The sequence below is a fragment of the Petromyzon marinus genome, assembly GCF_048934315.1.
Source record: "Petromyzon marinus isolate PM22_M1 ecotype Great Lakes invasive population chromosome 77 unlocalized genomic scaffold, UKy_Petmar_22M1.pri1.0 chr77_unloc.4, whole genome shotgun sequence".
NCBI classification, from domain to species: Eukaryota; Metazoa; Chordata; class Hyperoartia; order Petromyzontiformes; family Petromyzontidae; genus Petromyzon; species Petromyzon marinus.
The window spans coordinates 215,939-232,308 of NW_027422624.1; the positions used below are offsets into that span (position 1 = coordinate 215,939).

The 16,370-nt window shown below is 50.5% G+C and overlaps 2 protein-coding genes across 2 annotated transcripts in view; one reads left to right on the forward strand and one right to left on the reverse strand.

The window, feature by feature from the left end:
• The window catches only part of LOC142908244 (transient receptor potential cation channel subfamily V member 4-like), a 57,970-nt gene extending 44,014 nt beyond the window's left edge, over nt 1–13,956 (reverse strand). The window contains exons 1-2 of the mRNA XM_076058625.1: nt 13,821–13,956; nt 4,427–4,572 (exon numbers count right to left, since the gene is read on the reverse strand). Coding sequence (XP_075914740.1) covers nt 4,427–4,572; nt 13,821–13,838 — 164 coding nt within the window. The 5' untranslated portion in view covers nt 13,839–13,956. The remainder of the gene's footprint in view (nt 1–4,426; nt 4,573–13,820) is intronic.
• The window catches only part of LOC116937136 (transient receptor potential cation channel subfamily V member 4-like), a 207,776-nt gene that overhangs the window by 124,272 nt on the left and 67,134 nt on the right, over nt 1–16,370 (forward strand).

The window sequence follows — 16,370 nt, forward strand, 5'->3', positions numbered from 1 at the left end:
TCATCACGGTGGCTATGAGATGTTGACTACCTCGCCTGGTACACAGGAAGTCTGTGTCTCTCTCTCTCTCAGCATCATCATCATCATCACGGGGGAGAGACGCGGGGGGAGAGATGTTGACTACCTCGCCTGGTACACAGGAGGTCTGTGTCACTCTCTCATCATCATCATCATCACGGTGGCTATGAGATGTTGACTACCTCGCCTGGTCTACAGGAGGTCTGTGTCTCTCTCATCATCATCACGGTGTCTATGAGATGTTGACTACCTCGCCTGGTACACAGGAGGTCTGTGTCTCTCTCATAATCATCATCACAGGGGGAGAGACGCGGGGGAGAGATGTTGACTACCTCGCCTGGTCTACAGGAGGTCTGTGTGTCTCTCTCATCATCATCATCACGGCGGCTATGAGATGTTGACTACCTCGCCTGGTACACAGGAGGTCTCTCTCTCTCTCTCATCATCATCATCATCACGGGGGGAGAGACGCGGGGGAGAGATGTTGACTATCTCGCCTGGTACACAGGAGGTCTGTGTCTCTCTCAGCATCATCATCATCACGGGGGGAGAAACGCGGGGGAGAGATGTTGACTACCTCGCCTGGTATACAGGAGGTCTGTGTCTCTCTCTCATCATCATCACGGTGGCTATGAGATGTTGACTACCTCGCCTGGTCTATAGGAGGTCTGTGTCTCTCTCATCATCATCACGGTGTCTATGAGATGTTGACTACCTCGCCTGGTCTACAGGAGGTCTGTGTCTCTCTCTCATCATCATCACGGTGGCTATGAGATGTTGACTACCTCGCCTGGTACACAGGAGGTCTGTGTCTCTCATCATCATCATCACGGGGGGAGAGACGCGGGGGGAGAGATGTTGACTACCTCGCCTGGTACACAGGAGGTCTGTGTCTCTCTCTCTCTCAGCATCATCATCATCATCACGGTGGCTATGAGATGTTGACTACCTCGCCTGGTACACAGGAGGTCTCTGTCTCTCTCTCATCATCATCACGGGGGGAGAGATGTTGACTACCTCGCCTGGTCTACAGGAGGTCTGTGTCTCTCTCTCTCTCAGCATCATCATCATCACGGTGTCTATGAGATGTTAACTACCTCGCCTGGTACACAGGAGGTCTGTGTCTCTCTCTGTCATCATCATCACGGTGGCTATGAGATGTTGACTACCTCGCCTGGTACACAGGAGGTCTGTGTCTCTCTCATAATCATCATCACGGTGGCTATGAGATGTTGACTACCTCGCCTGGTCTGCAGGAGGTCTGTGTCTCTCTCTCATCATCACGGTGGCTATGAGATGTTGACTACCTCGCCTGGTACACAGGAAGTCTGTGTCTCTCTCTCTCTCAGCATCATCATCATCATCACGGGGGAGAGACGCGGGGGGAGAGATGTTGACTACCTCGCCAGGTACACAGGAGGTCTGTGTCTCTCTCTCATCATCATCATCATCATCACGGTGGCTATGAGATGTTGACTACCTCGCCTGGTCTACAGGAGGTCTGTGTCTCTCTCATCATCATCACGGTGTCTATGAGATGTTGACTACCTCGCCTGGTACACAGGAGGTCTGTGTCTCTCTCATAATCATCATCACAGGGGGAGAGACGCGGGGGAGAGATGTTGACTACCTCGCCTGGTACACAGGAGGTCTGTGTCTCTCTCTCATCATCATCATCACGGTGGCTATGAGATGTTGACTACCTCGCCTGGTACACAGGAGGTCTGTGTCTCTCTCAGCATCATCATCATCACGGGGGGAGAAACGCGGGGGAGAGATGTTGACTACCTCGCCTGGTATACAGGAGGTCTGTGTCTCTCTCTCATCATCATCACGGTGTCTATGAGATGTTGACTACCTCGCCTGGTCTACAGGAGGTCTGTGTCTCTCTCTCATCATCATCACGGTGGCTATGAGATGTTGACTACCTCGCCTGGTACACAGGAGGTCTGTGTGTCTCTCTCTCAGCATCATCATCATCATCACAGTGGCTATGAGATGTTGACTACCTCGCCTGGTCTACAGGAGGTCTGTGTCTCTCATCATCACGGTGACTATGAGATGTTGACTACCTCGCCCGGTCTACAGGAGGTCTGTGTCTCTCTCTCATCATCATCACAGTGGCTATGAGATGTTGACTACCTCGCCTGGTACACAGGAGGTCTGTGTCTCTCTCTCTCTCAGCATCATCATCATCATCACAGTGGCTATGAGATGTTCACTACCTCGCCTGGTCTACAGGAGGTCTGTGTCTCGCATCATCATCATCATCACGGTGGCTATGAGATGTTGACTACCTCGCCTGGTCTACAGGAGGTCTGTGTCTCTCTCTCACCATCATCACGGTTACTGTGAGATGTTGACTACCTCGTCTGGTATACAGGAGGTCTGTGTCTCTCTCTCATCATCATCACGGTGGCTATGAGATGTTGACTACCTCGCCTGGTACACAGGAGGTCTGTGTCTCTCTCTCTCTCAGCATCATCATCACGGTGGCTATGAGATGTTGACTACCTCGCCTGGTCTACAGGAGGTCTGTGTCTCTCTCTCATCATCATCACGGTGGCTATGAGATGTTGACTACCTCGCCTGGTACACAGGAGGTCTGTGTCTCTCTCTCATCATCATCATCATCACGGTGGCTATGAGATGTTAACTACCTCGGATGGTCTACAGGAGGTCTGTGTCTCTCTCTCTCATCATCAACATCATGGTGGCTATGAGATGTTAACTACCTCGCCTGGTGTACAGGAGGTCTGTATCTCTCTCTCTCATCATCATCATCATCACGGTGGCTATGAGATGTTGACTACCTCGCCTGGTCTACAGGAGGTCTGTCTCTCTCTCATCATCATCACAGTGGCTATGAGATGTTAACTACCTCGCCTGGTCTACAGGAGGTCTGTGTCTCTCTCTCATCATCATTATCATGGTGACTATGAGATGTTGACTACCTCGCCTGGTCTACAGGAGGTCTGTGTCTCTCTCTCATCATCATCATCACGGTGGCTATGAGATGTTGACTACCTCGCCTGGTATACAGGAGGTCTGTGTCTCTCTCTCATCATCATCACGGTGGCTATGAGATGTTAACCACCTCGCTTGGTCTACAGGAGGTCTGTGTCTCTCTCTCATCATCATCATCACGGTCGCTAGGAGATGTTGACTACCTCGCCTGGTACGCAAGGGGAGTTTTGTTTGTGTGTATATCATAGGTGGTGCTGCTACCTGCGATTACTAGCAGCACTTGCCCCTACATCCTTGCTCGAGGCTACCTGGGGGAGCTTTGTCTGTGTGTGTACATCATAGGTGGTGCTACTCGCTACTAGCAGCACTTGCCGCTACAGCCCTGCTAGAGGCTACCTGGGGGAGCTTTGTCCGTGTGTGGTGTGTGTAGTACATAGACACTGCTGCTGCTACTCGCTAGCTAACTGCACTTGCCCCTACAGCCCTGTTAGAGGCTACCTGGGGGAGCTTTGTCTGTGTGTACATCATAGGTGGTGCTACTCGCTACTAGAGCCACTTGCCCCTACAGCCCTGTTAGAGGCTACCTGGGGGAGCTTTGTCTGTGTGTGGTGTGTGTAGTACATAGACACTGCTGCTGCTACTCGCTAGCTAACTGCACTTGCCCCTATAGCGCTGCTAGAGGCTACCAGGGGGAGCTTTGTCTGTGTGTGTACATCATAGGTGGTTCTACTGGCTAGGTAACTGCACTTGCCCCTACAGCCCTGCTAGAGGCTACCTGGGGGAGCTTTGTCTGTGTGTGTGTACATCATAGGTGGTTCTACTCGCTAGCTAACTGCACTTGCCCCTGCAGCCCTGCTGGAGGCTACCTGGGGGAGCTTTGTCTGTGTGTGTGTACATCATAGGTGGTTCTACTCGCTAGCTAACTGCACTTGCCCCTGCAGCCCCTGCTAGAGGCTACCTGGGGGAGCTTTGTCTGTGTGTGCACATCATAGGTGGTGCTACTCGCTAGCTAACAGCACTTGCCCCTGCAGCCCTGCTGGAGACTACCTGGGGGAGCTTTGTCTGTGTGTGTACATCATAGGTGGTTCTACTGGCTAGCTAACTGCACTTGCCCCTATAGCCCTGCTAGAGGCTACCAGGGGGACCTTTGTCTGTGTGTGTACATCATAGGTGGTTCTACTCGCTAGCTAACTGCACTTGCCCCTGCAGCCCCTGCTAGAGGCTACCTGGGGGAGCTTTGACTGTGTGTGTACATCATAGGTGGTGCTACTCGCTAGCTAACTGCACTTGCCCCTACAGCCCTGCTGGAGGCTACCTGGGGGAGCTTTGTCTGTGTGTGTACATCATAGGTGGTTCTACTCGCTAGCTAACTGCACTTGCCCCTGCAGCCCCTGCTGGAGGCTACCTGGGGGAGCTTTGTCTGTGTCGTGGTGTGTCTCACTCCTTGGCCCGCCGGTTCGGCTTGCCGGGCGAGTCACGTGGGGCAGTCTCGGCCTCGTGCGAGCCCACAGTGGAGTAGAGGGAGTCCATCGGAGCTTTAGACCTCTGTGCTCCGTAGGGGGTCACATAGGAGTAGGTGGGGACGACCTGCACGTACACAACAACAACAATAACACAACAACACAATAACAACACAACAACAACAATAATAACACAACAATAACACAACAACAACAATAATAACACAACAATAACACAACAACAACACAACAACAACACAACAACAACACAACAACACAATAACAACAATACAACAACACAACAACAATAACACAACAATAACACAACAACAACAATAACACAACAATAACACAAGAACAACAATAACACAACAATAACAACACAATAACACAACAACAACAATAACAACAATACAACAACAACAACAATAACACAACAATAACACAACAATAACACAACAACAACAATAACACAACAACAATAACACAACAACAATAACACAACACAACAACAACAATAACACAACAACAACACAACACCAACACAACAACAACACAATAACAACACAATAACACGACAACACAACAATAACAACACAACAACACAACAACAACAACACAACAACACAACGACAACAACACAACAATAACACAACAACACAACAACACAATAACACAACAACACAACAACACAACAACAACACAACAACAACACAACAATAACACAACAACACAACAACAACACAACAATAACACAACAATAACACAATAACACGATAACAACAAAACAATAACACAACACAACAATAACACAACAACACAACACAACAACACAACACAACAACAACACAATAACACAACAACAACAACACAACAACACAACACAACAACACAACACAACAACAACACCACAACACAACACCAACACAACAACAACACAATATCAATCGTCATTCGCCACTAAGTGGCGGTGACGTGCGTGGGTCAAGAATGTGTGTCTGTGTGTGTGTCTATATGTGTGTGTGTCTATATGTGTGTGTGTGTCTGTGTGTGTGTGTGTCTGTGTGTGTGTGTCTGTGTGTGTGTGTCTATGTGTGTATCTGTGTGTGTATCTGTGTGTGTGTATCTTTGTCTTTGTTGTGTGTCTGTGCCTGTATCTGTGTGTGTCTGTGTGTGTCTGTGTCTGTGTGTGTCTGTGTGTGTCTGTATCTGCGTGTGTGTGTCTGTGTGTGTGTGTGTCTGTGTGTGTCTGTATCTGTGTGTGTCTGTGTGTGTGTCTATGTGTGTCTGTGTGTGTCTGTCTATGTGTGTCTGTGTGTCTGTATCTGTGTGTGTGTCTGTGTGTGTGTCTATGTGTGTCTGTGTGTGTCTATGTATGTCTGTGTGTGTCTATGTGTGTGTTTCTGTGTGTGTGTCTGTGTGTGTGTGTACATGTGTGTCTGTGTGTGTGTATGTATCTATCTGTGTGTGTGTATCTGTGTGTCTGTGTCTGTATCTGTGTGTGTCTGTGTGTGTCTGTATCTGTGTGTGTCTGTGTGTGTGTCTGTGTGTGTGTCTATGTGTGTCTGTGTGTGTCTGTCTATGTGTGTCTGTGTGTGTCTGTATCTGTGTGTGTCTGTGTGTGTCTGTATCTGTGTGTGTGTGTCTGTGTGTGTCTGTGTGTGTCTGTCTATGTGTGTCTGTGTGTGTCTATGTGTGTCTGTGTGTGTCTATGTATGTCTGTGTGTGTCTGTGTGTGTCTCTGTCTATGTGTGTCTGTGTGTGTGTGTCTATGTGTGTCTGTGTGTGTCTATGTATGTCTGTGTGTGTCTGTGTGTGTGTCTGTGTGTGTGTCTATGTGTGTCTGTGTGTGTGTGTCTATGTATGTCTGTGTGTGTGTCTATATGTGTCTGTGTGTGTGTGTGTGTATATATGTGTCTGTGTGTGTGTCTATGTGTGTCTGTGTGTGTCTATGTGTGTCTTTGTGTGTGTGTCTGTATCTATGTGTGTGTGTCTGTGTGTGTGTGTGTCTGTGTTCGTGCGTAGGTCGAGAATTTGTGTCTAAGGTACTGTTCCAGTTTTCAGACTGGCTCTTTCCAGTTGCTCTTGTAAGTACACAGACACACACACAGAGATACACACACACATACACACACATACATATACATACATACACACATACACAGACACACAGACACACACACAGACACACACACATACACACAGATACACACAGACACATACATATACACACATATACACACAACAACAACAACCACCATTCGCCACTAAGTGGCGGTGACGTCACCACGACGCTTGTGCCAGGCCATGTGCACCTTGAGGCCACCTGGAGTGTCGAACGCCCACTGGCAGGAGGTCACTGGGCAGACCCAGGTGCCACGGGTCGACTGACTGAGATGACTGGCTGATGCACCACCTGTGCCCCCTACTGTGGCAACCTGCTGTGCTTTAGCCACCCGCACTCCGCTCGTTGTTGTGAGCGTCGCTCCTCCGCCCACCGTTGTTGTTGGAGGGCGACTACCTCCAACTGCCCAGTAGCATCCTTCACGAGCCTCCTCCACAGAGGCCGATCTTGACACCGCTGGTACCAGTCATCGGCAAGTCCACTCAGCTCCATGTCCTCCTGTACCACGTCGCTCCATCTCTTCTCTAGCCCGTGCCGCGCCCGTTTAGCCCCCTCGATCCGGCCGAACAAAAGCTGTTTCGGCATGCGGTGGCTGGGCATGCGGGCTATATGACCCAGCCAACGCAGCCTTGTTAAATAATGTGGGAGCCAGAGGACATCCCTGTCGCACCCCAAGGTGTACAGGGAATGGCTCTGACTCCTGGCCACGTAGTTTTACCCGGGCCCGCTCACCATCATGAAGGTCCTTAATGATCGTGGGCAAAAGCACGAAGAACAACCCAGAGCCCAGGCCTACTGATGGTATCATAGGCCTTGACCAGGTCAATAAAGCAGAGATGTAGGTCTTGCTGGAATTCCCTACACCTCTGCTGTAGCAGACGGACAGAAAATATGGCATCTGTGCAGGACCGCCCTTTCCTGAAACCGCACTGGGGCTCCGCAAGCCTCTCCTCAGCGTGCCTGGCAAGGCGATGTTGAATAATCCTTGCCAGGACCTTTCCCGGCACACTGAGGAGTGAGATGCCCCTGTAGTTGTTACAGTCTGTGCGGTCCCCCTTCTTAAAGAGGGGACCACCAGGGCATCCTTCCAATCCTGCGGAACCCGTCCAGTGGTCCAGACTGTTGTTATGATGTCATATAGGGCAGTCTGTGCACAAACGCCACCCTCCCTCAGGATTTCGCTTGGGAGATCATCTCTGCCCGCTGCCTTTCCTGGTCTCAGACTCCGGATTGCCTTCAGCACTTCCTCAACAGATGGCACCTCAGCCAGCCACTCACAGGGGGTGACTTCTTCCAATATTTGAGGCACCGCAGCCTCAGCAGGGTCATCCCCACTTTGTGCCACGATGTGTTCCTGGCTGAGGGATTTCCCCTCCCCCAGGACCTCACAGAAATGCTCAGCAAATCTGCAAACCTGTTCCTGGGGGTCGGAAATTGGATCACCGTTTTTTCCCCTAATGATGGTAATAGGTGTGGCGCTGCAGGTTACTTTTTTGATGGAGTTAAATAGAGATTTGTGATCACGGGCCACTGAGGCAAACTCCATTTCCTCAGCAACCCGCGACCATCACCCATCCTTCCAGCGCCTCACAGCTCTCCGAACCTCCGAGCGAAGGCTGCGGACATGGGCTCGCATCCGCTGGTCCGTCACTATGTAGTCCAGCAGATGTTCTTGCTTGGACCCGGCATGCATCCATGATGTTGTGTGGATGCGCCGATGCCGGAACAGCGTGTTGGTAATTACAAGCCCATGGGCTGCACAAAAATCTAGCAGCCTCCTACCGTTGTTATTGAGCTGATCTGGCCCATACCCTCCAATCACTCCAGACCAGGTGCCAGCATCATGACCAACTCGGGCAGTGAAGTCACCCAACAAGATGACTCTATCACGAGGGGCCACTTTAGCCAGCACCTGTGACAGGAGGTCATAGAAGGCATCTGACTCATCCGCTTTGCCTGCATCCCTCCACGGATGTTCGTCTTCGGTGGGGGCATAAGTAACCACGACCACCATTCCTCGCCTCCGGTTGATGGGAAGGCGAGCCCAAAGTAGCCTGGGGCTTACAGCTTCCCACACCTCACCGCCACGCCCCCACGCCCCCTTCATTCTTTTGTTCAAAAGAAGAGCCACACCCTGGTGTTTGGCAGTCTGCTGCCCCGAGTAGAGGACTGTCCACCCCTCATGGTGGCAGGAGCCAGAATCGGTCCACTGGACCTCCTGAATGCCACATAGATCCAGGCGGTACCGGTCCAGTTCCCGACAGAGGAGTGGCAGCCTCTCCTCCGCAGTGAGCGTTCGAACATTCTACGTGGCCACCCGTAGTGGCTTTTCGTAGTTTCTGGAGGAGCCCCGAGGGTAGACATTCAATCTCCTGGCTCCGCCAATTGGGGTTTGGCCAGGAGACGTCATAGACGCCTGGCCCCCCGGGACCTCCGGCACAAGCTTATTAGTTACATATTTCAGTTTAACTCGTGGTTTCGTGGTAATGAATTGAAGGTGGAGGGGTTACCAGCCCCTCGCACCCGTCCAGAGCCCCCGTTTAGCCCCTGTGGTGGTCACAGATGCCATGAGGGGAGGGGCCAATCGGAATTGGCCCTCCCCCCACAGCACTGTCCTCGACAGAGTTTCCCGTCCGGCACCATGAGGAGGTAGGGGGTTGTTTTTTGCCGGATACACACACACAGACACACACACACAGACAGACACGCAGACACACACACACACAGAGACACACACACACACAGAGACACACACAACAAAGATAAAAACAAAGATCCCCCGTATAGCCTTAACAGACTGTAGGGGCAAGTGCTGTTAGCGAGCACCTATGAAGGCCGGAAACGGTACACGAGGGGGTGGGTGGCCAGCACCACGCCCGACCGCCTTTGTCTCCCTAGTGGAAATGTTTTTATCCACCGCACCAGGTACTCATTTGAGGCTGAGTCGACCTAGGGGAGGCCCGGGACCGGTTCAGATAATCGTCACTGGTGTTGGCCGTGAGCTGGAATCGAACCTGGGTCGCCAGGTTCATAGCGCAGCGTAGCGCTAACCGCTACACTATCGCTCCCCAAACACACACAGACAACAACAACAACAACCGCCATTCGCCACTAAGTGGCGGTGACGTCACCACGACGCTTGTGCCAGGCTATGTGCACCCTGAGGCCACGTGAAGTGTCGAACGCCCGCTGGCAGGAGGTCACGGGGCAGACCCAGGTGCCACGGGTCGACTGACTGAGATGACTGGCTGATGCACCACCTGTGCCCCCTACTGTGCCAACCTGCTGTGCTTTAGCCACCCGGCGCTCCGCTCGCTGTTGTGAGCGTCGCTCCTCCGCCCTCCGTTGTTGTTGGAGGGCGACTGCCTCCAACTGTCCAGTAGCATCCTTCACGAGCCTCCTCCACAGAGGCCGATCTTGGCACCGCTGGTACCAGTCATCGGCAAGTCCACTCAGCTCCACGTCCTCCTGTACCACATCACTCCATCTCTTCTCTAGCCCGTGCCGCGCCCGCTTAGCCCCCTCAATCCGGCCAAACAAAAGCTGTTTCGGCATGCGGTGGCTGGGCATGCGGGCTACATGACCCAGCCATCGCAGCCTTGCCTGCCGGAGGAGCTCACCGATGGGACCCTGCCCAGATCTTTCAAGGATTTGTGAGCTCCTCACACAATCCAGTCTGGTTAAACCCAGGATGGATCGTAGGCAGGCCAGCCTAAATGTTTCTAACCGGCGAAGATGTTCCATTAGGGGGGTCCACGTTTCGCAAGCGTAGAGAAGGGAGGGAATGACCGTGGCCGAGAAGACCTGAAGCTTAGTGCGGAGCGACAGACCAGGTAGCTTCCACACAGCGTTACGCAACCGATGAAAAGATATTGCCGCTCGACTGATTCGGAGTGAGACCTCTGCTGTTAAACTGGAGCCAGTCATAAGCACACTGCCCAGGTATGGGAAACTCTCCACTCTCTCCACAACTGCCCCATCACCGATTGGGAGTTGTGGGGGTGGAGTGTCCGATGGTACAAAATACCCAGGCAGGTGCTTAGTTTTGGTGGGGCTGATGGTAAGGCCCCACCTCTTAGTGGCACGCTCCAGTCTCAGCAGCAGCGTCTCCAACTCCTCCTCTGACTGAGCAGCTATTACCAAGTCATCAGCATACATAACATGGTTGAGCAATAGGGAGCCATCCCTTGACCGCACCCGGGCATCGATTAGCCTCCCATTATATCTGTACCATATGGAGATTCCCCCGGTACAGCTATTGAAGGCTTCACGAACTACGTGGTCAAAATAGATGTTAAATAATGTGGGAGCCAGAGGACATCCCTGTCGCACCCCAAGGTGTACAGGGAATGGCTCTGACTCCCGGCCACGTAGTTTTACCCGGGCCCGCTCACCATCATGAAGGTCCTTAATGATCGTGAGCAGAGGGTCAGGTACTCCAAAAGCACGAAGAACGACCCAGAGCCCAGGCCTACTGATGGTATCATAGGCCTTGACCAGGTCAATAAAGCAGAGATGTAGGTCTTGTTGGAATTCCCTACACCTCTGCTGTAGCAGACGGACAGAAAATATGGCATCTGTGCAGGACCGCCCTTTCCTGAAACCGCATTGGTGCTCCGCAAGCCTCTCCTCAGCGTGCCTGGCAAGGCGATGCTGAATAATCCTTGCCAGGACCTTTCCCGGCACACTGAGGAGTGAGATGCCCCTGTAGTTGTTACAGTCTGTGCGGTCCCCCTTCTTAAAAAGGGGGACCACCAGGGCATCCTTCCAATCCTGCGGAACCCGTCCAGTGGTCCAGACTGTTGTTATGATGTCATATAGGGCAGTCTGTGCACAAACGCCACCCTCCCTCAGCATTTCGCTTGGGAGATCATCTCTGCCCGCTGCCTTTCCTGGTCTCAGACTCCGGATCGCCTTCAATACTTCCTCAGCAGATGGCACCTCAGCCAGCCACTCACAGGGGGTGACTTCATCCAATATTTGAGGCACCGCAGCCTCAGCAGGGTCATCCTCACTTTGTGCCACGATTTTATCCTGGCTGTGGGATTTTCCCTCCCCCAGGATCTCACAGAAATGCTCAGCAAATCTGCGAACCTGTTCCTGGGGGTCGGAAATTGGATCACCGTTTTTTCCCCTAATGATGGTAATAGGTGTGGCGCTGCAGGTTACTTTTTTGATGGAGTTAAATAGAGATTTGTGATCACGGGCCACTGAGGCAGACTCCATCTCCTCAGCAACCCGCGACCACCACCCATCCTTGCAGCGCCTCACGGCTCTCCGAACCTCCGAGCGAAGGCTGCGGTAACCCTCCTCATTCTCTGACGTGGGATTCTGTAGCCGATGACAGTGGGCCTGTCGCTTTTTCTCAACCATCGTGAACAACTCCTCTGTCATCCAGGGTGTCTGGGGAGGTCTGGACCGCGTACCCAAAGCAGCCATTGCAGCTGCATGAGTCACAGTCCTAAACCTCGCCCATTTACCCTCGACATCAGGAGGAGTCGGGGACGATGCCAATCCCAGCCGAAAGCGATGATGAAATTCTCGCTTGCAACTTTCATCAGATAACTGAGACCAGGCCACTTTAGGTTGGAATGGGGTCCTGGGTGTACACCCACCACCGGAGTGGAAGAATGGCAGGCGCATCTTACAGATGACTAGTCGATGGTCAGAGGGCAGATCAGCTCCACGGTAGGTCCTGGTGTCAAGGACATGGGCTCGCATTCGCTGGTCCGTCACTATGTAATCCAGCAGATGTTCTTGCTTGGACCCGGCATGCATCCATGATGTTGTGTGGATGCGCCGATGCCGGAACAGCGTGTTGGTAATTACAAGCCCATGGGCTGCACAAAAATCTAGCAGCCTCCTACCGTTGTTATTGAGCTGATCTGGCCCATACCCTCCAATCACTCCAGACCAGGTGCCAGCATCATGACCAACTCGGGCAGTGAAGTCACCCAACAAGATGACTCTATCACGAGGGGCCACTTTAGCCAGCACCTGTGACAGGAGGTCATAGAAGGCATCTGACTCATCCGCTTTGCCTGCATCCCTCCACGGATGTTCGTCTTCGGTGGGGGCATAAGTAACCACGACCACCATTCCTCGCCTCCGGTTGATGGGAAGGCGAGCCCAAAGTAGCCTGGGGCTTACAGCTTCCCACACCTCACCGCCACGCTCCCACGCCCCCTTCATTCTTTTGTTCAAAAGAAGACCCACACCCTGTTGTTTGGCAGTCTGCTGCCCCGAGTAGAGGACTGTCCACCCCTCATGGTGGCAGGAGCCAGAATCGGTCCACCGGACCTCCTGAATGCCACATAGATCCAGGCGGTACCGGTCCAGTTCCCGACAGAGGAGTGGCAGCCTCTCCTCCGCAGTGAGCGTTCGAACATTCTACGTGGCCACCCGTAGTGGCTTTTCGTAGTTTCTGGAGGAGCCCCGAGGGTAGACATTCAATCTCCTGGCTCCGCCAATTGGGGTTTGGCCAGGAGACGTCATAGACGCCTGGCCCCCCGGGACCTCCGGCACAAGCTTATTAGTTACATATTTCAGTTTAACTCGTGGTTTCGTGGTAATGAATTGAAGGTGGAGGGGTTACCAGCCCCTCGCACCCGTCCAGAGCCCCCGTTTAGCCACTGTGGTGGTCACAGATGCCATGAGGGGAGGGGCCAATCGGAATTGGCCCTCCCCCCACAGCACTGTCCTCGACAGAGTTGCCCGTCCGGCACCATGAGGAGGTAGGGGGTTGTTTTTTGCCGGATACACACACACAGACACACACACACAGACAGACACGCAGACACACACACACACAGAGACACACACACACACAGAGACACACACAACAAAGATAAAAACAAAGATCCCCCGTATAGCCTTAACAGACTGTAGGGGCAAGTGCTGTTAGCGAGCACCTATGAAGGCCGAAACGGTACACGAGGGGGTGGGTGGCCAGCACCACGCCCGACCGCCTTTGTCTCCCTAGTGGCAATGTTTTTATCCACCGCACCAGGTACTCATTTGAAGCTGAGTCGACCTAGGGGAGGCCCGGGACCGGTTCAGATAATCGTCACTGGTGTTGGCCGTGAGCTGGAATCGAACCCGGGTCGCCAGGTTCATAGCGCAGCGTAGCGCTAACCGCTACACTACCGCTCCCCACACACAACACAGACACACACACAGAGACACACACACAGAGACACACACACACACACACAGAGACACACACACACAGAGACACACGATGATCTCACCTTGAATGCCTCTGTCATTCGAGAGCGAATTCCTGAGGTGGTGGGAGCTACGTGCGGTGGATCTCCAGATCCACTGTCGACATCAGCCCTGGCGTCTGGCTCATCACCATCACCACCACCGCCACCACCGCCACCACCACCACCACCACCGCCACCACCACCGCCCTCCTGACCGTCCATGGTAGCACAACCCCTCTGCATCCTCTGCCTCTTTGTGTTCTGCTTCTTCTGCTGTTTCTGGACGTAGCGGTGAGAGGGAGCAGCTGCTCCGGTCTGGGACTCTGCACTCGCACGCACCGGAGAGACCGCCCGTACGTTACACACTACACTACGTACTACACTACATACACTACTAAACACTACATACACTACGTACTACACTACATACACTACTATACACTACTATACATTACTATACACTACATACTACACTACATATACTACTACACTACATACACTACATACTACACTACACACTACACACGTACTACACTACATACACTACTATACATTACTATACACTACTATACACTACGTACTACACTACTATACACTACGTACTACACTACATACTACACTACATACTACACTACATACACTACTATACACTACATACTACACTACATACTACACTACATACACTATTATACACTATTATACACTACTATACACTACATACTACACTACATACACTACTATACACTACATAAACTACTACACTACTATACACTACATAAACTACTACACTACATACTACACTACATACACTACTATACACTACTGCACTACGTACTACACTACATACACTACTATACACTATTATACATTGCTATACACTACATACTACACTACATACACTACATACACTACTATACACTACATACACTACTATACACTACTATACACTACATATTACACTACATACACTACTACACTACATACATTACATACACTACTACACTACATACATTACATACACTACACTACATACAATACTATACACTACATACTACACTACATACTACACTACACTACATACACTACTATACACTATTATACATTACTATACACTACATACACTTCTATACACTACTATACACTACATACTACACTACATACACTACACACTACACTACTATACATTACATACTACACTACTATACACTACATACTCCACTACTATACACTACACTACTATACACTACACTACTATACACTACATACTACACTACTATACACACTACACTACTATACACTACATACTATACTACTATACACTACACTACTATACACTACTATACACACTACACACTACACTACTATACACACTACACTACTATACACACTACACTACAATGCACTACTATACACACTACACAATACACTACACTACATACTACAATGCACTACTATACACACTACACTACTATACACTACATACTACACTACTATACACTACACTACTATACACTACATACTACACTACATACACTACTATACACTACTATATACTACATACTACACTACTATACACTACATACTACACTACAATATACACTACACTACTATACACTACACTACTATACACTACATACTACACTACTATACACACTACACACTACTATACACACACTACACTATACACTACACTACATACTACACTACTACAGTGAGGGAAATAAGTATTTGATCCCCTGCTGATTTTCTACGTTTGCCCACTGACAAAGAAATGATCAGTCTAGAATTTTAACGGTAGGTTTATTTGAACAGTGAGAATAGACAGAATAACAACAACAAAATCATCCAGAAAAACGCACGTCAAAAATGTTATAAATTGATTTGCATTTTAATGAGGGAAATAAGCATTTGACCCCCTCTCAATCAGAGAGATTTCTGGAGGACAGTAGTTACAGACGGTCTCGTCCCTTCACCTGATGAAGGCCGCTTGCGTTGTGGCCGAAACGTCGTGAGAATTTTACCGCGTTATTTTAGTTTATCAATTTATTATTTTATTATTCTCATTCTTCGTGGTGGCGACTTTACCGAAAGAACCAAAGAGGGATGAATCCTTGCAGTCACGGAAGGTTTAAATCGAAACGACAACAAGAATGATGAATCAATAACAACGATATTAATAATTATTATAATAAATTATTCAACCGGTGGCTCCGGATACGGAATGCCGGTGGAGTGTCCGGTGGGCCGCACTTAGCGTAGATCGATTGACTCCGCCACCTCCATTAACTCCATTAGCTCCTCTTCCTCCATTACCTCATCATCATCATCCTCCATTACCTCATCATCATCATCATCTTCCTCCATTACCTCATCATCCTCCATTACCTCATCATCATCATTCAGTACCTCATCATCATCATCCTCCTCCATTAACTCCTCTTCCTCCATTACCTCATCATCATCATCATCTTCCTCCATTACTCATCATCCTCCTCCATTACCTCATCATCATCATCCTCAATTACCTCATCATCAGGATCCTCCATTACCTCCTCTTCCTCCATTACCTCATCATCATCATCCTCCTCCTCC